Genomic DNA, 22,500 nt, shown 5'->3' with positions numbered 1-22,500 from the left:
TGATGACGTCATAATAAACATCGCCAATTCGTGATATACAATATTGATAAATCGACGTCATTCAGTCACAGGATCTTCTTCATCAGCTCGAATTAAAAACGTTTCCGAATATCATAAGATAATTTCGGCGGAAGCGAAGGTCGTTTGGTCCATCGCGATTGCGTCATATCCGCGTTCTAGATATCATCGTTTTGTTATTAAAATTACATTTTTCTGTTTATAAACTTCAGATTCACATTCCTTCAACGTTACAGATAAGTGAAGTAATTGGATATGTAACTATGACGACGAAAGGGGGTCCAACTTCACATTTTATTTAATTGTTCCAACGTGGAATGGGCGTGATCTGACGAACTCCCTTTAGTTATTTGAGAACGTTATCAGGTGAGCGATTATGTTAGTAAGTAACTAAGTTAATTTTCCCCCAAAAAAACAAAAAAACTTTATCATTGAATACAAAGATTCACTGTACAAAAAGGGAACTAAATGAATGTCATCTTATACACCGTCCAAACTGGACCGGACTAAATTGCACAACGGTATCGGGGAAATAAAAAACAACACTTGCAAATATTATTCCAGAAAAGAGAACGTATCACGAAATGTAATATTTATTCAGACGAGAATACAGAATGTTTGAAAGAAAGTCGACGTTTCCCGGAAGGCGAAAACAGAAGTGCTGAGCGGCAGATCAAATCCGTTTCCGGGTTCGTGACGTATTTCCGGGTTCGTGACGTATTTCCGGAACTGTGCGGTCGCAATGGTGAGATGCTTTAATGTTGTTTTGGTGTTTTTGGTGTTCGAGTACGAATACGAGCGAGCAATCATTTTGGATTTTTAACGTGCCGTTTACGGCTGTGCGCTTATCCGTGCAGGCAGACTTTCTCAAGGAATTGCCCGTGTACAACGAGAACAACTTCAGCCGATTTCACCCCGACTCAGTATGCAAGGCCTCGGTTAGTTGATGCCCGTGGATGGTTTAATGGCTTGCTGTGTCTGGCGGAGCTTGTTGCTGTGTGACCTGTGACGACGTCGTTGAGTTCATCTCGACGTGCGATCGACATTCCATTTTAATCGGCACTCTGAGTCGTTGTCGTCCGTTGGACGGTTCGCCGTCCCGTCGGAGGGGGAAATTAAGCCAAACACAAACATGTTTATTATTATTATTATTATTATTATTATTATTATTAATATGGAATAGGCAAAGCCGAGAAGCGAACATACAATTCTTCTTACATTCGCTTCTTAAATATATCAAATTAAATTCTTTTTGTTATGAAAAATTAAATATTACCTCAACATTACCTTCACAACGACAACTACACCGCCGAGAACAGGATCTCATTTGAAAAAGTTATTACCTTAACATTACCTTCACAATGACAACTCCACCACCTAGAACAGGATCTCATCAAAAAAAGTTAATATTACCTCAACATTACCTTCACAATGACAACTCCACCACCTAGAACAGGATCTCATCGAAAAAAGTTAATATTACCTCAACATTACCTTCACAACAACAACTACACCGCCGAGAACAGGATCTCATGTAAAAAAATAAATATTACCTCAGCATTACCTTCACAACAACAACTACACCAGCGAGAACAGGATCTCATCTAAAAAAAAAGTTAATATTACCTTTACAATGACAACTCCACCACCGAGAACAGGATCTCATCGAAAAAAGTTAATATTACCTCAACATGACCTTCACAACAACCACTACACCGCCGAGAACAGGATCTCATCGAAAAAAAATAAATATTACCTCAACATTACCTTCACAACAACAACTACACCGCTGAGAACAGGATCTCATCTGAAAAAAAATAAATTTCATCAACATTACCTTCACAACTACACCGCCAAGAACAGGATCTCATCTAAAAAAATTAATATTACCTCAACATTACCTTCACAATGACTACACCGCCAAGAACAGGATCTCATCTAAAAAAAATATATATTACCTCAACATTACCTTCACAACAACAACTACACCGCCTAGAACAGGATCTCATCTGAAAAAAAAAAATTCCTCGACATTACCTTCACAACAACAACTACACCGCCAAGAACAGGATCTCATATAAAAAAATAAATATTACCTCAACATTACCTTCACAACAACTACACCGCCTAGAACAGGATCTCATCTAAAAAAAATTAATATTACCTCAACATTACCTTCACAACGACAACGACACCGCCGAGAACAGGATCTCATCTGAAAAAAACAAATTCCTCAACATTATCTTCACAACAACTACACCGCCAAGAACAGGATCTCATCTAAAAAAATAATATATTACCTCAACATTACCTTCACAACAACAACTACACCACCTAGAACAGGATCTCATCTAAAAAAAATTAATATTACCTCAACATTACCTTCACAACAACTACACCGCTGAGAACAGGATCTCATCTGAAAAAAAAATAAATTTCCTCAACATTACCTTCACAACAACTACACCGCCAAGAACAGGATCTCATCTAAAAAAATAATATATTACCTCAACATTACCTTCACAACAACAACTACACCACCAAGAACAGGATCTCATCTGAAAAAATAAATAGTACCTCAACATTACCTTCACAACGACAACTACACCACCGAGAACAGGATCTCATCTGAAAAAATAAATATTACCTCAACATTACCTTCACAACGACAACTACACCGCCGAGAACAGAATCTCATCTAAAAAAAAAATTACCTCAACATTACCTTCACAACAACAACTACACCGCCGAGAACAAGATCTCATCTAAAAAAAGAAATACTAGAAGTTAATGTAAAATTCTTCTTACATTCGCTTCTGACTTTACCTATAACTTGTTCACAACTGTATACGCAGTTTCCGGTTACTTCGGCCTGGATTCGGGATCAGCGATCAAATAACGTAAATCATGATTAAAAATTATTTTTTGATGATGTGGGAGATATCTTTATTAAAATCAGTGGAGGAAATATACACCATGTCTGATATTATTTGGGTCTTTCATGTCTCCGACGATGCCTTTATCTCCCGGCATGCACCATTCCCCATGACAAAAAAACCGGAAACAAACAAAAAAAAAACAGAAACAAAAAAAAAACCAGAAACAAAAAAAAAACTGAAGCAAAAGGGTCATAGGCAACGACACGGATTCACAATTGGCAGGGTATTGTGTTGTTTTTGTTGTTTTTGTTGTTTGCTATTCTCTCATGTGCATGCGTTAAGTAATATTCACAAGATAGAAATAAAACCCAATCGTGTTTATTCACCGCACAGCGTTTAAAAACAACCGGAAGCAAAAGGTCATAGCTGACGACACGGAATCCAAACAGCCAGGGGTATTGTGTTGTTGTTATTGTTGTTGTTTCCTATTCTCTCATGTGCACACGTTAAGTATTAAGCTCACTTCGTTCCCTATTAAAATCAGTGGAGGAAATATACACCATGTCTGATATTATGTGGGTCTTTCATTTCTCCGACGATGCCTTTATCTCCCGGAATGCATCATTCCCGATGACAAAAACCGGAAACAAAAAAAAACCAGAAGCAAAAAAAAAAAAACGGAAGCAAAAGGGTCATAGGCAACGACACATATTCAAAATTGCCATGGTATTGTGTTGTTTTTGTTGTTTCCTATTCTCTCATGTGCACGCGTTAAGTAATATTCACAAGATAGAAATAAAACCCAATAGTGTTTATACACCGCACAGCGTTTAAAAACAACCGGAAGCAAAAGGGTCATAGCTAACGACACGGAATCCAAATAGCCAGGGGTATTGTGTTGTTGTTGTTTCCTATTCTCTCAGGTGCATGCGTTGTGTTATATTCACAAGATAGAAACTAGAGGGGGAGCACTCGGGAGAGTACAAAACCTCTGCCGCCAATACTGCTGGGTCACTCAAGTGAACCTTATTTCTTATTCATTAAATATGATGTCAACCGTGCTGACAGTTATAGTTCTTTTCTCCATCATTTTTTTTTTGGGGGGGGTTGGAAATCACTTAAAACATGTGTAAATGCAAAAAAAAAAAAAAAAAAAATTTCTTTTTTTGGGGGGGGAACAATTTTTTTGGGGGGGGTTGGAAATCACTTAAAACATGTGTAAATGCAAAAAAAAAATTTTTTTTCTTTTTTTTGGGGGGGGGTAACAATTTTTTTGGGGGGGGTTGGAAATCGCTTAAAACGTAGAAATGCAAAAAAAAAAATTGTTTCTCCAATTTTTTTTTTTGGGGGGGGTTGGAAATCACTTAAAACATGTAGAAATGCAAAAAAAATTATCTATTTTTTGGGGGGGTGGGGGTAACAATTTTTTTTGGGGGGGTTGGAAATCACTTAAAACATGTAGAAATGCAAAAAAAAAAATTCTCAAACTTTTTTTTGGGGGGTGGGGGACCAAGTCCAAAATTTAATGGCATGATCCTTGGACCATACCTAACTCCCCCTCCCCCCACCAAGTTTCGTCGAAATCCGTCGAGGAGTTTTTCCGTAATCCTGTTCACAAACAAACAAAGGGGTGAAAACAGTAACCTCCATCCATCTTCGAAGATGGCGGAGGTTAATAAAACCCAATCGTGTTTATACAACGCACAGCGTTTAAAAACAACCGGAAGCAAAAGGGTCATAGTCAACAACACGGATTCTAAATCGTCAGGGGTATTGTGTTGTTGTTTCCTATTCTCTCATGTGCACGCGTTAAGTATGAAGCTCACTGCGTTCGCTATTATTACTTTTATTATTATTAAATCGTGCGTGGCCGTACGTGCAAAAAATAAAAAATAAAAACTTTCAAACCGTGCCAGAAACAACCACACAGGCCACGCACTTGTGACGTCAAAGCACTGTGTCCTGTCATTGGTTTGGTAAATAAATGGCCATAACTTGGGAACCCCTTGTCCGATTAATATCAAACCTTGAAAAGGCACATCCACAGGGCCCAGCAATATACCTGGCAAGTTTCAATCAAATCGGACTAGTGGTTGTCGAGAAACAGCGGTCTCACACACACACACACACACACACACACACACACACACACACACACACACACACACACACACACACACACACACACACACACACACACACTGCTGGAATTATAGATGGATAGACGAGTACGTGCCCGTATGTGCAAAAAAAAAAACAAAAAAAACTTTCAAACCGCGAGTCAGAAACAACAACCACACAGGCCGTTCCTTCGCTCTCATGTGCGTGGCTGTACATGCAAACTAAAATATATATATATATATATATATATATATATATATATATATATATGTATATACAGTAGACGAGGTGTAAGTCAGCAGCGTGTAACTCGTCACTTCGCCTAAGTCGGCAGCGTCAAGAAGTCCCGAATTTATCTCATGTTAAATCCCTTTGAATAAAGGGTCATCCCTCTGTAAGTCGTCATCTCTAAGTCGTCACTTCGTCTAAGTTGTCAGATGTTGTCCATTCCCACGTAATGGAAACTCAAGTAAATTACCACTCCTCACTCGTCACATGGAACTGCTGCCTCGTGAGAAGCCCGATTTCATGGAATCGTGATGCTCGCTCATTGGTGTACACCGCCAGTGATAGGCTATTTATAACTGCGTAAACACGTTGATCGCACTGCAGGCAGGGCAATGGCGACCAAGCGTAAGCTTACAACTAAAACCTACCAAGAAAAATACGACATTATCCAGTTTTGCGAGGCAAATCCACTGATGAAGAAAACAGACATAGCTGAGAAGTTGGACATCAAACGGCAGACATTGAACGATATCTTGAAGAATAAGGGCAAGATAATTTGGACAAGTGGAGAAGATCGTGAGGCCGGTGGGAAGTGTGAAATGCGTGAAATGTGTGTCCTTTGAAGATGTCGATGACGCACTCATCATCTGGTTTCGGCAAATGTCGGCTCAGCCAAATACTGTATTCGGTTTTGGCCGATTCGGCCGATACTGTCTTTCGGTGGAGGATTGCCCAGCCAACATCATGGAATACAATGACCGGTTTGAATCCTTTGTCATGCACCAGATGCCCAAGGGTTTGAGGCAGTCAAACATAACGGATTACTTCGCAAAGAAGTAAAGGATCGATCGAGCTTAGTGTTGAAGTCCGATCATGGTTTTATATTGGCTTGTTTTGTACATTACCGCACTCACTTACACATAGGCATTGAGTGGTAATCATCACCACGATGACTGTGTGTCATGTAATTTGGCACGATACCATCACCGATGGTATATGAGTTGTCTTACAGAGTTGTTCATTATCTTTACTTTTGATAAACTGATTCATGAATTCCATCTTTGCTTGATCACGTTCCAACTCACCAACTCACCCCCACCTATGCCCCAAGGATTGTGTTTTCCTTTTGGTACAATAGCCGGCTCTCACACATGTGTCCAGGCCACGCGCGACTTCATCCTTCACCCCACAGCCATCATGAATGTTCGCATACGCGCAAGTCGTCACATTTCTAAGTCGTCACTTTTTTCTCGGTCCCGATGGTGACGACTTACGCCTAGTCTACTGTGTATATATATATATATATATATATATATATATATATATATATATATATATATATATATATATATATATATATATATATATATATATATATATATATATATATATATATATATATATATATATATACTTTCAAACCGCGAGTCAGAAACAACCACACAGGCCGTTCCTTTGGTCTCGTGTGCGTGGCTGTACGTGCAAACCAAAATATATATATATATATATATATATATATATATATATATATATATATATATATATATATATATTGTTGCGAATTCGCGCCTGCCGGCGTGCGAATTGCCACGTGACTCGAATCGCGGCACGTCGCCCACCGGACGGACAATTCTGTCGTGACCCTCTCGGACTAACGCCGGGAGCTAGTCACGGGTGGGCCTTTCGGCCTCACCACGATCGTGCCAATCGGCCACCTGCGTGGGATAGGGTTGTTCGCCAAACTCGACCTACCTAAGTACCCACGCGGATGGTAGACCGGGCGATCGCACCTCGCCGCAGGTCGACTCCGGACACGGGCCGCTTAAGCGATCCGTTCCGTACTATCGGGATAACCGAGCGGTGTTATCGTCGGCCTCGACAGTTCCGATTAATTATCGGGCGTATTAAGCCCACGACGAACCCGTTACGTGAAGCAAGATGGAGATTCAATTAAAGAAAAGATGAAGCGAAACGGGAAAACAGTTCAACATAATGCACATTTATTCCGCGGCACACGGAGAGCACACATATACAACCAAACAGAATGCACATATATGAAATGCTACAAAAGAAACAATGACGCAGAGATACTACCCACTAAGACCGACACACGGCAACACTTAAACAGTTTTACTTCACCAGATTGGCGCCGACACACATTTACTCAAAAGCAAAGGAAACAAGCCACCCTCATAGACAAGGGGGCAGACGGGCCCGTAGGCCAATGTGTGCGCGGGACCTGAAGGAGCGGTCAGGTCCGCGAGACCGGGGGGGGGGTCCTACCCGCGTCCTCGTGACGAGCCGCAAATGTGGCTGCGCGGCGGTGCCCCGACTCCGTGCTCCTTCGCGGGTTTCGTTGGCACCGCTTAGAGTGGGGTGGGAACGGGGCCCCCTTTCTGCACTATCTCAGCGCGGGGGAAAAAGGGGGTGGAATTGTTGATGCCCTGGGGGAAGGAGAATGGTTGGCTGGCTTGGGTCCCGCGACGAGCGATCCCACCACGACCTCGTCGCCGACCGCCGTCTTCCCTGCCTTGGACCCGAGCTCCTTGGACTCTTCCCCCAATTCTCCTCAGCCGACTGCAGAAAACCACCTTGACGCCTTCGCCTCCCGACTCCACTCCGCTCTCCAACCCGACTTGACTGCCTCCATCTCCCGACTCCACTCTCTGCCACCAAAACTGACTCTCCGCGCAACAACTCCTCCGCGCAACAACTCCTCTGCGCAACAACTCTTCTGCGCAACAACTTCTCTGCGCAACAACTCACTCTTTCGCCTCACGCTCGCCGTTTTATAGGCCGGCAGGAGAAAACAATATGCAAATTTCCGGATCAGGATGACCTCGGGGGCGGGGCCACGCTCGCCCATTGGACGGAGGAAAAGGGGCGTGATTCTCCCCTGATCCGAGAATTTGCATATCTCGATTCCACACAGACGCGCCTGGAGGCGGGGCCAAGCCGCCCCGCGCTTCCTGATTGGACGGATCAGAAGTGGGCGTGTAGCATTCCTGATCCGAATTCTCCTCGGAAAGGCCGCTATTTGCAGTCGCGGCTCGGCATATATCTTGTACAAGCCCAGGACAGCCCGACACTCGGTGCTCACAGGTGGTGTGGGAATGGCCGTAGAAGGAGGGAGGCGAAGGTGGTGGAGGGTTTCCGGCGGTGGCCGATGGCCATGGTGCCGTTTGGAATGGCGGTGATGCGATGTTTGCGGGAGTGAGTTGTGAAGGTAAAGGTCGTGGCTGTTGGCGTTGTTGTTGTTGTCTGACGGTTGGAGCGTGGTTGGTTCAAAATAAAGATAGAACAGAAAAACGGCTATCTCAAAGCGTCGCAGCCCGAATGAATCACATTAATTCCCTCTATACAGCGGGTTTGGGCTAACTTCACATGTACTTACAGAGATATCTCACCAATGGGACCTGAATGGTGGTTTGCGAATTTCCACAACCGTAACTATATATATATATATATATATATATATATATATATATATATATATATATATATATATATATATATATATATATATATATATATATATATATATATATATATACTTTCAAACGGCAATTCAGAAACAACCACACAGGTCATTCCTTTGGTCTCACGTGCCCGTACGTGCAAACCTCCCCAAAAATACAAAAAAAAAAAAAATTTCTAACCGCAAGCCAGAAACAGCCACACAGGCCGTTCCTTCACTCTCGTAAACGACAACTGGATTGGGGCATTGTGTTTATCGATAAATGCACATAAGAAATCGAGAAATTATTAGAAAACATTAAGTCATCACTATCCGGAAGTGGTGCGTGCCCGTACGGAATGTTCACATGCATTCCATGAATATTTATCGCTTGCATTGAAGTAATAACTGCTGTGATACTTCCACACACACAGTTAATTAAAATCAAGTTTACTTCCCTGTCTTTGCTTGCCATGACATTCGCTGCCGCTGACCATTGCCACTCCTACGCCACAGTAACTAAAGCACCAATCCCCATCGTAACCGGCACGGCACGTGCCGTCATCGTCGGCCGGCCATGCACCGGCCTACGCAGCAACGTGTCCTTTCATTGGTTGGTAAATAAATGGCCGAGCACCGTGTCCTGTCATTGGTTGGTAAATAAATGGCCATAACTTGTGAAGCACTTGTCCGATTAATATCAAACCATGAAAAGGCACATCCACAAGGACCCAGCAATATACCTGGCAAGTTTCAATTAGATCGGACCAGTGGTTGGACACACACACACACACACACACACACACACACACACACACACACACACACACACACACACACACACACACACACACACACACACACACACACACACCTGGAATTATAGATAATAATAATAATATTATTATTAAGCTTGGTGTTGGCTTAGTGGTTAGGGTGGCGGCTTGGGATCCTCGGGTCCTGAGTTTAAGCCCCGTTGGCTGCTGAATTAATACATCAGGAGGTTGACTCAGCCTGTCATCCTTCCGAGGTCGGCAAAATGAGTATCAGTGTTCTGGTAAGGGGGACACTGCATCAGCGGCATAGCCACGTCTCAACCAATGATGCAACCAGCAGCCGCAGGCTGCACTTGATAGAGATTATTATTATTATTTTATTTTATTTTTTTCCTCTTCATTTCGGCTTCAATTTAAATTTGGGGGTTTTTTTTAGTACGCTGGGTATTCCTTTCGCCGATCTCTGAAGGATGACAGGCTGTCAACCCCACCTGGTGCTAATTCAGTAGAAACGGTGGGGGGGGGGATTGAACTCGGGACCCTAAGATCCCAAGCCGACACCACTCTCAGCGCAGGGTTGGTGTAGCGCAGGCATGACGGGCCCAATGACCTCCTGCATCAAAGTTCCTTGTGTTAAAAAGTCCCTCCGAAGTGTGTGTATGTGTGTGTGTGCGTGCCCATTATTCCGCCACTTGTTATTATCTACACGCTTTAAAAAAAAAAAAACACAAACTTGGAGGATCTTGTAATCACGTCTGTCCGTCCGTCCGTCACGCTATCTTCTAAGAATCTAAACGGTTGTGCAGAAATTCACCAAACTTTATAGTTGTGAAAACCACGTGGCACGAAGGTGCGAGAGCAGTTTTTATCCCCATCCCCTTGGGCTATGGGGTGTGGTCAAAAGGTCATTTACCAAAAATGCAATAACGGGCACATTTAACGATGTTCTTTTCATGAAACTTTATGCAATCAACATTTGGGGATGTGTGTGTGTGTGTGTGTGTGTGTGTGTGTGTGTGTGTGTGTGTGTGTGTGTGTGTGTGTGTGTGTGTGTGTGTGTGTGTGTGTGTGTGTGTGTGTGTGTGTGAGTCACAGTGGACTTGTGGTCCTCGGGGTCAAAATGGAAGTTTTTTTTTTTTAATTGCAATTTGATTTTGGGTCGTACCTCGTGGAACCTTTTTTTTTCTATCTTTCAACTTTGCTTTTCAGTAACCTGCAAATATATTCACCCCCTACCAATAATGGCACATTCAAATAAATTATGAATTGTGTATGAACAATTTTTCCAAATGAACTTTTTTATTCATGACTGAAGAGATCAAACTAACCACTGTAACAGTTGAAGGAGGTTACATGTCAGGAACACCTGCGAAAAACACGTACAAATCAAAATTCACTGGTTGTAAAAGTATTCAGTCTCTTCGGTCAGTACTTGGTGGAAGCACCTTTTGCTGCAATGACTGCTGTGAGTGTTTTTGGGTAGATCTCTACCAGCTTTGTTCAGTAACATGGTGAAATCTTTCCCCATTCTTCACGTGAAGATTGCTCGAGATCTGCCGAATTTAATGGGGATCGTCGATGGACTGCAATCTTCAAGTCTCGCCATAAATGTTTAATTGGGTTAAAGTCGAGACTTTGGGTCACTCAAGAACATTTATTTTCTTCTTGTTCAGCCACTCCAGTGTGGTTTTAGCTTTGTGCTTTGGATCATTGTCCTGCTAAAATGTGAATCTCCTCCCAAGATTCTGATTCATGGCCGACTCAAGCAGGTTTTCATCAAGGATTCTCCTGTACTTTACACCGTCCATTGTCTCTTCTATCCTGACGAGCTTGCCAGTTCATGTTGATGAAAAGCAACCCCATAACCTGATGCAGCCACTACCATGCTTGACAGTCGGGATGGTGTTGACTGGGTGATGTGCAGTGTTAGGCTTGGGCCAGACATAACACTTTTAATTTAGACAAACAAGTTCAATTTTGTCTCGTCTGACCACAAAACGTTGCTCGACGTGCCTGCAGTATCATTAACATGCTTTTTTCACAAGCTTCATCCGAGCTTTTAGATGAGTCTTCGCAGTAATGGCTTCTTTCTTGCCACCTGTCAATGAAGGACCAGCTTTGTGAAGGGAACGTGATATTGTTGATTGATGAACACTGACCCCCCCCCCCTCCATCTCAAACATAGAGCTTTGCACATCTTTCAGTCATTGTTGGATTTACAGTGACATCCCGACCCAGTTTCCTGCTTGCCCGGCTGCTGAGTTTGGATGGGTGACCTGATCGAGGTCTAGTCTGGGTGGTGTGATACGTCTTCCACTTCTTAACGATTGATTTCACCGCACTCAAAGGGATAACGAGTGACTTAGAAATCTTCTTATAACCCTCTCCTGAACGGTGCTTCTCCATCACTTTATGTTCGACTTCTTTGTGAAGCTCCTTGGTTCTTCATGTTTACCTTGTTGGTTAGACAATTGAGTTGCACCTTAAAACTCCTTAGATAAGTGAAGGAGCTTGCTTTGTAAATTAAACAACTGATTACATACAGGTGAAACATATTATACTTCTTTTAATTTCTTTCACACAAACAATTTACTCCTGGAGTGATTTCAGGTTAATTAGGTGAAGGGTTTGAATACTTACACAACTGAGAATCATCTGATTTTTCTCTGTTGATCAAACTTATTCACATTTTCTCTGCATTGTTTAGCTTTATCACTTTGGAGTACTTTGTGAAGCCTCTATACATCAAGTTTGATTTGAAAGCATCAGGAAATGAGCTCAGGTGGCATCAAAATGTGAAAACTTTGGAGGGGGGAGGGGTGAATGCTTTTGCAGGCCACTGTAGGTGGGAAGCGTGGGCATTTGCGATGGTGTGCCATCGACCTCAGTCTGGTTTTTGTTTTTTTAAGCAACAGCATTCAAATTGATCAAAGTAGACTTGCAAGCAGGCTGACAGGGTGGCCGAGACGTACGCACACTCGCCACTCAGCTGTCTAGCCTGGGTTTGAATCCCGACCCGGCAATAAACTGTCATCCTGGTGTTTCACAGGCGCGGTGATTCATCAATGTGTGTGCCGTCCCTCGGATTGACGTTAAACTGGGCGTCCCGTCTGTCGGCATTAGTTTTGCGGATGTCAAATATCCCACGGTGTCCTTCGTAAAGAGTAGGCGAGCTATCGCCGGCACCATGAATAAACTACAAATGCCTGCCCTAATGACTGCTGCGAAGGCGATGGCAAACTACCCAGTATAACCCTTGCCAATAAACTGTTTCGTGAGCACCGATGCTCTGTAACAGAGTATGGTACATCAGAATAGGAATACTTGCGAGAAACGAGTGCTGCATGAACCGTCATCAACCTTTTTGATGTTTTTTTTTTTTTGAAAATTGTCTTGTTTTGTAGAGTCGAAGACCGCCTGTGTATTTACCCACGCGAGAGTACCCTTCTGAACAAGGTAAAACCGTTGCATTGTTAAATTGTGTCTTGAATTCCCCGTCAGTTGAATTGGTACGAAGTAAAAACAATAAAGACAAATGATGAATTTATCTTTTATACTTTCTCGAAAGAATGCAAGGTTTGGTGAATGAGTAATGAATCTGAATCCAAGTGACTGATTTCGTTGAGTTTTGCAGTTGATGTTGTTTCTCACGATAACCTCCCTTTCGATCCTCGTACACTCACTCGACCATCTTTAAGCTCCATTGTGTGTGTATGTATATATATATATATATATATATATATATATATATATATATATATATATATATATATATACATATATATATTTTTTGTTTTTACCTGCAACATGTCACAGCTCGACAAAAGTTCCACGTGATTCCAGGGCCAAAAACGATATATAGCACGATATCTCAAAAAGTTGTGGACGGATTCTGACAAAACTTGGTGGATATGTTCAGTGTGCGACAATGAAGAATTGATTCAATTTTGGTGAAGATCCGGATCTGGATACGAGAATGATTTAATTTTTAAAGTGATTCTTCACCATTGAGAGCGAGTGCCAAAAATGATATACAGCACGATATGTCAAAAAGTTGTGGACGAGTTGTGACAAAACGAGGTGGTTGAGTTGGTGAGGGGACAAGAACAAACTGATTAGATTTTGGTTCAGGTGCGGATGCAGATCTGGCCTATCAGTACACTACAAAACGTAAACTGTTTCAGCCTGGTGGAGGTGTGTACTCCACCGAGTACCGTTCTTGTGATGAATGTAATTTAAGCTGAACTTGAATTTTGCATCAAATGTTTTCTGTTTTATCTACCCTCTTTCCTCCATTCCTCGACCACCCCTGTATGGATTCAGTTATAATCACAGAGAAAACGAACATCCTTCTGCGGTACTTGAACCAGCGGTTTGATAGAAAGGTAACGTGCAAATGTTGTTCTTGTCGGTGATCTTTTATAATTATGCAGTGTCAATGTGTCTTGCCGTTCACACGTAATGGCAGATTAATACGACTGAGGTTGTGCAAGGTTCACAATGAATGTGTGTGTATTCTCAGGCGAGTGCCAAGCACTCCAAGCTGTCATTCAAATTGGTTCCTTAATGGGAAACCCAAATGCAATTTTATTTATTTCCTGAAAACCTTTGAGAATCTTTAATCACGGTGCAAGTTGAAGGGGGTGGGGGAGGGGTCGAAATTGATTGTTTTTTTTCCCAATCACAAAGCACAGTGACCAGGGATGATGTTGTTGAAGATTCGGCGGCACTTAACAGCACCGCCGTCTCAGGGGTTATAACGCCGGCTAGTTCGGCACAGGTATCGGGTCACGCGCCTCAGATCATGATACCAAAGTACCCCTGGGCCGTACCGGTTGGGGACATACTGTTGCGGGGCCGGGCGTCGGCCGCGAGCACGACTACCAGACGGAGCAGTAGAGTCGGCTCGACTGATCGCCCAAAATTTAGATCGTACCTTTTCGGAAAACTCCGGAAAAGTGCGGGTCCCTTTTGGACCGAACTTGCCAATAGACAGACCACGTGGGGTAGGGTCGATTGCTAATTTCAATTTACCTAAATACCCACGTGGTCCAAACTACCAGGGAAATTCACCCTCGACGGCTCCCTTACGGAACGAGCCGCTTAGCGTACCCGTTCCGTGTGTGATCCGAGCGGTTTGATCGCCGACAACCGTCGGTCCAATTGTCCCGCTACAACGGCCACAGTAGCGGCCTGCAAGTTCCCCAACACGCAGCACGCTCAGTCAATGAAGGAATAGACACGAACGAGCTGGAACATTTAACAATAGGAATATTTACTTAACAATAGTGTGGGGAATGAGGGAAGCACGCAAGAGCAGAGCTAAACCGAATATTAATGAATACACGTATGCACAGGCAAAAAGCACTTGTAGAATTCACTACTTAAGGCCCGGTCACACCTTGACGTTTTAGCCAGCGATGGCAACGTGTTAAAATTTATGTAAAACGCTGGCTTACGTTGAACTTTTGATGTTTTTTTTTAAAGATTCGGATGTATTCATAGCAACTTGGTCTTATGTATAACGCATTGGTAACTACACAGAACGTTTCGTTGTGTTATAGATAACTTATACCAACGAATGCTGAACCTGTTGTCGGCCTACACAACCGATGCCCAACGATAGTCTAACTCAGGCATAGCGCGTTGCACGCATCGCCGACGATGTCGTGACGTAGCCTATTAAAAGGCTGACGCACAACGATTCAAATCATAACTGCCATAGAAATGGAAGGGTCAAAATCGCGGTCACACCTTGGCGATCTTGCCAGCGTATGCCGACGTAACAAAAAGTGTGTCTAAAACGTTGGGGCACGTCGAATACGGTATGGGTAAGTTTGGTATACGCGAGTAGAACGCTAAATATGCTATCATAAGTCGTAGTAAGTAGAGTACGTCAAGAAATTTTGAACATGTTCAAAATTTTACGACGTACTCGGCGTATGACACACGTTCCGCATGCGATGGGGATAAGTTTTACACACGATATGTGGACGCTTACACACGTCCACAAACGCTACTTATAAGCTACTCATAAGTCGAAACACGTCGCGGTAATGTCTTTTTTACGCGAAACTTATTTCTAACTTATGTTTGACGTGCTTTGAACCAATTCTTTACGTAGTCCCAACACACATCGACGTATGTAGACGTATTCCAATGACGTCTTCCGGTCGACAAAAAAAAAAAAAAAATGAATGTGTTTCTAGCTTACAACTGCCATATAAAGACGTGTTCCCAGCGGTTTTGGGAATTGGTATATAAAATGGTGTTCATAAAAGGGGAACCCAACAGTGTTTTCGAGTCCTTTTTGAGTCGATGTCCATGTCAGCAGTAACAGTATCAGTATCAGTATCAGTATCAGTATCAGTATTAGTATTAGTAGTAGTAGTAGTTTGTTCATGTTGGCAGTAGTAGGTGGGTGTGAGGGGGAGGGTGTGGGTTATGATGGATCCTCCTTGCGTCCGCGTGTCCACGGGTAGGTTCATAGGCTGCCACTCAACGATTTAAATGGCTGCATCTCCACTATTGAAAGTAGACGCTTGCGATCAACAATTGGATTTTTTTTACACTCAACGACTTTTAAACGGTACCACTCAGCCATTTTCATTGTTTACAATGAACGATTTAAATTGCTGTCACTCGCCTTTGTTTTTTTTTTTGTTTGTTTTTTTTGACGCTGGGGTTTGGAAATTTGAAGCGTTTCTTCTGAACGTGTTAAAACGCTCAAACTCGACTATTTTAAATAGACAATGCCGATGGACAATTGGAATCATAGCCAAGCTAGACATCGAAGTGTGAACATCCTCGTCATGCCAAAGAAAAGTTTGAAGAATGCTGCAAATAAGTGTCCTGGCCGTGGCCGTGGATGCTGACGCAAGGACGATCCATTATACCGACGTCTTTCAGCCTATGATTAACTTAAATGTAACGTCTGTCGACGTGTGGCAACGATCGCGTAACATGCCAACAACACGTTAATAATAGGTTAGAAATAAGTTTCGGGTACGCTAAACATTACCTCGGCGTGTCTCAACTTATGATTAACTTACAAGTAGCATGTGTTGACGTCTGTCAACGATCGCAGACCGTGCCTACAACTTGTGGCCAGCGTAGCGGAACGTGTGAGTCATACGCCGACATACGTCGTGAAATTTCAAGCATGAAAAAATTTGAGGACAACCGAAAAGTACAACGTTTAAAGCCAACGTACAACGACGTATGGCAATGTACTACGACGTATGCCAGCGTGCTCTCAATGTTATCAAAACTTACCCATAACGTATTCAACGTGTGCCAGCGTTTTAGAAAAAAAATTCAAAAATCGGCATACGTTGGCTAAAACGTCAAGGTGTGACAGGGCCTTTAGCAGACGGGCCCACGGACACACACACGCACACACACCCAAAGAATCGGACCAAATGATATTTATTCGGACCTCCAGCCTGGAGGACAGTCGGGCTGAAGACCAGGGTCTGTCTTGGACCTGTCCGCCTCGTGCGGTCTTCAAGGACCAGGTCCTTGGGGCAGGACTGAACCTCCAGCATGATCCGGACGATCCAGGTGAACGAAGTGGGCAGGGCGAAGGCTGGCAGGAGAAGACCCCCCTGTGGCAACGACCACTCTGTGTGCAGACACCCTCGCACTCAATCGCCCTGCGCACAGGTTCACACTTTTCTCCAGAACCAGAAGCAGAACCCGTGTCAGACCCAGAACAACCACGGACGCGCAGACTGCGCCAGATAATTATATCCCCCTCTTTGGAGGGGGGGGGGATCCCTCCTCGCGACCCTCCCTCTCTCACTGGCTGGTTTTGGCACGCAAAATCCCTCTTCGTCTATCTCACTGGCCAAAACGGGCAGCAAGCTCTGATTGGCCCGGTGGCGTGATAACATCACGCGGACCCCTTTCCTCCTGTCGCGGGCCCTGATTGGCCGAGTGACAGTCACCCCACTCGTTGCATGCCGATTGGCCGAGGGCCGCCGCGCAGCTCTTCCCCGAACTCCGCCCACCATGACGTCGGCTAGAGCGAGGTGAAGGAAGCGAAGTGAAGGCGAGGGTGATGCGGTGTCGTCGGCGTTGGTGGTGGTGTAATAAACGAAAAGAAAACCTGACTATTAAAATAACTTCACAGCGCAGGAACATTTAATTACCCATTACACCAGGGTCGGGACCCAAACTGGCAACATGTACTTACCGATATAACTGCTCTATAGGAACCTGAATGTCTGTGTGCTCATGGCTTCCAGATTCTCAACAATACACCCCGGCGACAGACTGGGTTTGATCAGAGACCGAGCGAAGTCTGCCACAGTCCGTAACCAGTTTGGTTTTAAATACAAATCGAGCGATTGTTCTTCAGCGCAGCACGAATAAATTCAAGGCGGCAAATCTCGTATAAATCAGCCAGATTTATTGGGGACACATCAGGGAACGCGACACAAGCAAAGAATTCATGAACGTTATAATTAATCTATAACCTGCTCTTACCTAGGGAGCTATGGATATGGGTTTTGAAGGGAGCCCTAGCAAAATAAAGCTTGGGCCTGGACAACTTGCAGACAAGACACGGAGTACTTGGTGGTGCCTCATGGACGACAGGAAAAGTGTCGAAGGCACGAATGCGGCTCGTGACAAGCCGATGGTGTCGGATTCGAGCGCCCAGCTCGAGCATGCAGCGTGGCAAGATGACGCTCGTACTCCTATCGGCATCGCTCACGCACCAGCCTCGGCGCGTCCAGCCCCTGTAAGGTCGACGGCACAGGAGAGAAAGATCTATGGTGTGTTCCAGCTGGTTTCTCATAAGGTCCAGTATGCGAATCCTGGCCTGTACACCAGACCAGGCCAAATCTGGGTGTTGGACTCTGCAGGTGGATCCATGTGATTAAAAGACATCGTCGAGCCGCGCAGGGAGCAAGGACAGTCCGAGGCCCCGTGACTAGACTCAGGATGAACCTGTGGATGACCTGCATGCTGGATCCATGGCCGAAGAGGAACAGCCGACCAGGCCACTCCTCATAACGCAGATCGTAGACTGATCAAGCAGTTCCTCCCTTGCCTTTCCGGGCGGACCTCTCCGGACTGCCTCTGGGGACACGTGATTGGTCCATCGTTCGAGTTTGTAGCAGCTCTCCGCCAATGGGTTGCTGACACGTCTTGTTGACTGACTCTGTCAGGGCGCTGGGTGGGGGCTCGTTAGCAGGGGGGAAGGAAAAAAAGAAGGCGCCTCTCGGTACACCACCACTGTATGAACACTGGACAGCCTGCTATACCTCCCGACACATGTAATGTCCGATTACCAAACAACCTGGCCAAACATGCATTTAAGGGGAGATCTGGACTAATCCTTTGTTTAATAACCCACTAAGGGCCCATTTCCGCAACAATATATCCGAGGCAGAGGTATGTGACCTTTACTGTCTGGAGACGGCACTGACAGAGAGACAACAGAGGCTGCAGGTTTGCGAGAACTGGATCAGGATTGTGGGAATGAAGGAGGATGGATGAACTGAGGGAGGGATATTGGTGTGCAGATGAGTTTGATGGGGAGATTGGTGAAATGCTGCCTGAGATGGGCTGGACACTTGATGCGGACGGGGGAAGAGATAATGGCAAAGAGAGCGGATATGTTGAGCGAGCAAGGTCGGAGGAAAAGAGGTAGACTGTGGTTGAGACTGGAGGATTGGTTAAGGAGGGATATCCGTAAGGTCGGTGTGGTTGGAGAGTGAAGAGAGAGTTGACTGAGGACAAAGGGGGTTGGAGGAGTATCGTGGTCAAGGCAGAAAAGAAGCGTGGCACCATCAGACCTTTTATAAAGGGAAGAGGGGAAGAAGAAAATGTCGGAAAAAAGAAGAGCCCTAGAATGTCATTCTGGTCGATTTTGCCAGTGATGTCACATCTGGGCTCCATTTTAATCTGAACGGCAGTTTTATAAAGAAAAGAAGGTATCTGTCTGTGCTCGTGTTCTCAAATGCCGCTCTGCTGCTTTCACCTTTCCTCCGTCTGCTCTCTTCAGACTGTCATTCAATTTAGGTTGCCTCCTGTCTTTTTAGTAAACAACAAATATCATTCCGATTTATAAAAGGTTGAAAACAAACAAACAAACAAACGGATCCTCTCAACTGGACAGTGAGCTTGGTATTCATGGAATCATCATTTCAGCTGATATTGAATCGTGCAGTTTAGATTCCAGCCCAGCCACTCTACTTTTCAACATGTCGCTGAGCTTCTCTCAGGATTGCATGGAGGCCCTGATTCTCAAGCAAGAGGATAGCTGTCTCGCTGAACATACCCCAGATATGACACGGGCGTCGTCCTCTGCTTACCATGCTTTCTGCATGTGGAGTATATAAGGCCACCTTGCTGAGGTTGCTGAATTCGTCCACACTCATGGTCAATGCATCAATCACAACGGAATTCTCTCGTCTCGACTACTTGAGTGCATCAAAAGGGCCGTTCGTGTCTTTGTCCCGGTCTTGTTAGCCATTTCCATTACTCACTCTGCCACCGAAGGTGGACGGACGTTATGTATTCACCCTATCTATGAGCAGAATAGGTCAAAAAGTTGAGGATGGATTCGGACGACACATGGTAGGCAGGTTGGGTGTTTGACGAGGACGAATTGATTCGATTTTGTGGAAGATCCGGATCCGAGAATGTTTTCAGCGATTCTTCACAATTGCGAGATAGGGCCAAAAATGATGTCTCAAAAAGTTGTGGACGGGTTCTGACAAAACTAGGTGGTTGAGTTAAGAGCAAGGCGATTCGATATTGGTTGCAGGTCTGGATGCAGATCCGGCCTGTCAGTGGGATACGAGACGTAAACTGATCAGCATGGTGGAGGTCAGTGTGACAATTCCTCATTTTCATAAATGCCAAGGTGAGCCAATGAAAAAAGCCAAGAATTCACAAGGTTTCGGAAAAGCGATGATAATAGAAAACCTATACACCAAGAAAACCTATAGAAAACCAAGACTCCAAGGTGAACAACAAATAGCCAAGATCTTGTGAAAAAAGCCAAGGAGTGGTCACACTGGTGGAGGTATTGTTATGGGCCGAGTGCTGTTCTCGTTAACATATCTGATGCTCTGAAAAACCATCTCTTCATTTTTGCATCCAACTCCACGTTATAATCGTCGTACAATTTCACATCTTGACAGGCTGTCAGTCGTGGCTTCTCCAACTGCTTACTTTGAAAGAACCAGATTATATATATATTGTTACGAATTTCGCCCGTCCGGCGTGCAATCGGCCACGTAACTCGAATCGCGACGCGTCGCCCACCGGAACGGACAATTCAGTCGTGACCCTCCAGGAACTACCGCCAGGAGCCAATCACGGGTGGGGGTTTAACCTCACCACGATCGTGCCAATTGCCCACCCGCGCAGGATAGGGTTGCTCGCCAAATTTGACCTACCTAAGTTCCTGCGCGAGTGGTCGACTGGGCGATCGTACCTCACTGCAGGTCGACTTCGGACACGAACCGCTTCAGCGGCTCGTTCTGTGCTGCAGGGATAACCGAGCGGAGTTATCGTCGACCTCGGCGGTTCAGATTACTTATCGGGTGTTTCAACCCACTACCAATCCCTTACGTGATGCAAGATGGAACTTTCAACGGAGGAAAGGACGCAACGAAACGGGAAAACAGTTCAACAAGCAAGCACCTGTATTTCACACTCACAACACACGCACGTAAGGCAGTAATGCAATGTGCAGCAAAAGCAAAAGCACCACTACCGACTAGAATTATTTACAACACTTAAACAATTATACTTGTCGGGACTCGGTACCACATCATTCATTCAAAATAAACAGGAAAGACCTCCCCATAGGCAGGGAGGTCGACGGGGTCCGTGGACCAAATGTGCGCGGTATCTGGAGGAGCGGCCAGGTCCACGAGACCGAAAAGGTCTTACCCACGTCCTCGTGACACGATGGCGGGCAAGCCGCAATATCAGCACAGCTGCGCCCCGACTCCGTGCCCCTGGCGTGGTCGGTGAGCCCTCTCCGGCGTGCTCCATGCAAGCACGGTTTGGTCAGCACCACGGTTCGGGTGGGGAATGACCGGAGCCACCGGCACTATCTCAGCGCGGATCGGGGGGGGGGATTGTTGATGCTCAGGGTTGAGCGAGGGGAATGGCTGGCTGGCTTGGTCGCTTGTGAAAGCGAAGGTGGCTCGAGTCCAGCAACGAGACGACACCAACGACGAGACGAGCCCAGCGACGAGACGAGCGACCCCCACACCACAACAACCAGTTCCACACAGACTCACGTCTTTTATAGACCGGGGGAGGAGCCTGGATGCAGATTTTAGGATCACAACGTGATTGGAGGTGGGGCCACGCCACCCTCTGTTCAGCCATTGGTGTGACAAAAGGGGCGTGAGTCTCTTTTAATCCGAATTTCTCTCCCGTGAGGAATCCACATTCATCGCGCTTGGAGGCGGGGCCACACCGCCCGACGCTCACCCATTGGACGGAGGAAAAGGGGCTTGAACCTCCCCTGATCTGAATTTCTCTCCCGTAAGGAATCCACATTCATCGCACTTGGAGGCAGGGCCACACCGCCCGACGCTCGCCCATTGGACGGAGGAAAAGGGGCGTGAACCTCCCCTGATCCAAATTTCTCTCCTGTAAAAGCATCCATTGCACTCGCGGCTTGCTGCGTTCGGCAGCAATCACCGAACGGCTTCGGACAGTACAACGTTAGGTGTTGACTGGTGGTGGGGTCGATGGTTGTGGAAGGAGAAAGGTGAAGGTGGTGGGGGGTTTGCTGTGGTGGTTTGGTGGTTGGCGGGCGTCATTTGGGAATGGCGGTGAAGCGATGTTTGAGGGATGAAGTTGTGGAGGTAAAGAGGCGAAGGTGGTGGTGTTTGAGCTGCTGGCGGCTTAATGGTCCAAAACAACGATAGAGAAAGAAAAACGGCTAACTCAAAGCGTCGCAGCCCGGATGAATCACACATCTTCCCTCTAAACAACAGGTGTGGGCTAACTACACATGAACGTATCGATATATCTCACC

At 45.0% G+C, this 22,500-nt stretch overlaps 2 protein-coding genes across 2 annotated transcripts in view; one reads left to right on the top strand and one right to left on the bottom strand.

Annotated features, from left to right (window-relative positions):
- Window positions 1-199, bottom strand: part of SPG21 (SPG21 abhydrolase domain containing, maspardin) — a 14,105-nt gene extending 13,906 nt beyond the window's left edge. Inside the window, exon 1 of the mRNA XM_085890874.1 lies at window positions 1-199. This exon is cut by the window's left edge and continues 106 nt beyond it. The gene's annotated coding sequence lies outside the window, so the exon portion shown is untranslated.
- Window positions 200-394: 195 nt separating this feature from the next.
- Window positions 395-22,500, top strand: part of DDA1 (DET1 and DDB1 associated 1) — a 32,718-nt gene continuing 10,612 nt past the window's right edge. The window contains exons 1-5 of the mRNA XM_085890415.1: window positions 395-404; window positions 620-763; window positions 880-956; window positions 12,884-12,935; window positions 13,803-13,864. Coding sequence (XP_085746541.1) covers window positions 395-404; window positions 620-763; window positions 880-956; window positions 12,884-12,935; window positions 13,803-13,864 — 345 coding nt within the window. The remainder of the gene's footprint in view (window positions 405-619; window positions 764-879; window positions 957-12,883; window positions 12,936-13,802; window positions 13,865-22,500) is intronic.

Source organism: Eptatretus burgeri, chromosome 8 (assembly GCF_056783735.1).
Source record: "Eptatretus burgeri isolate ZD-2024b chromosome 8, Ebu_testis_v1, whole genome shotgun sequence".
NCBI lineage: Eukaryota > Metazoa > Chordata > Myxini > Myxiniformes > Myxinidae > Eptatretus > Eptatretus burgeri.
This window is presented reverse-complemented; position numbering and strand designations above follow the sequence as displayed.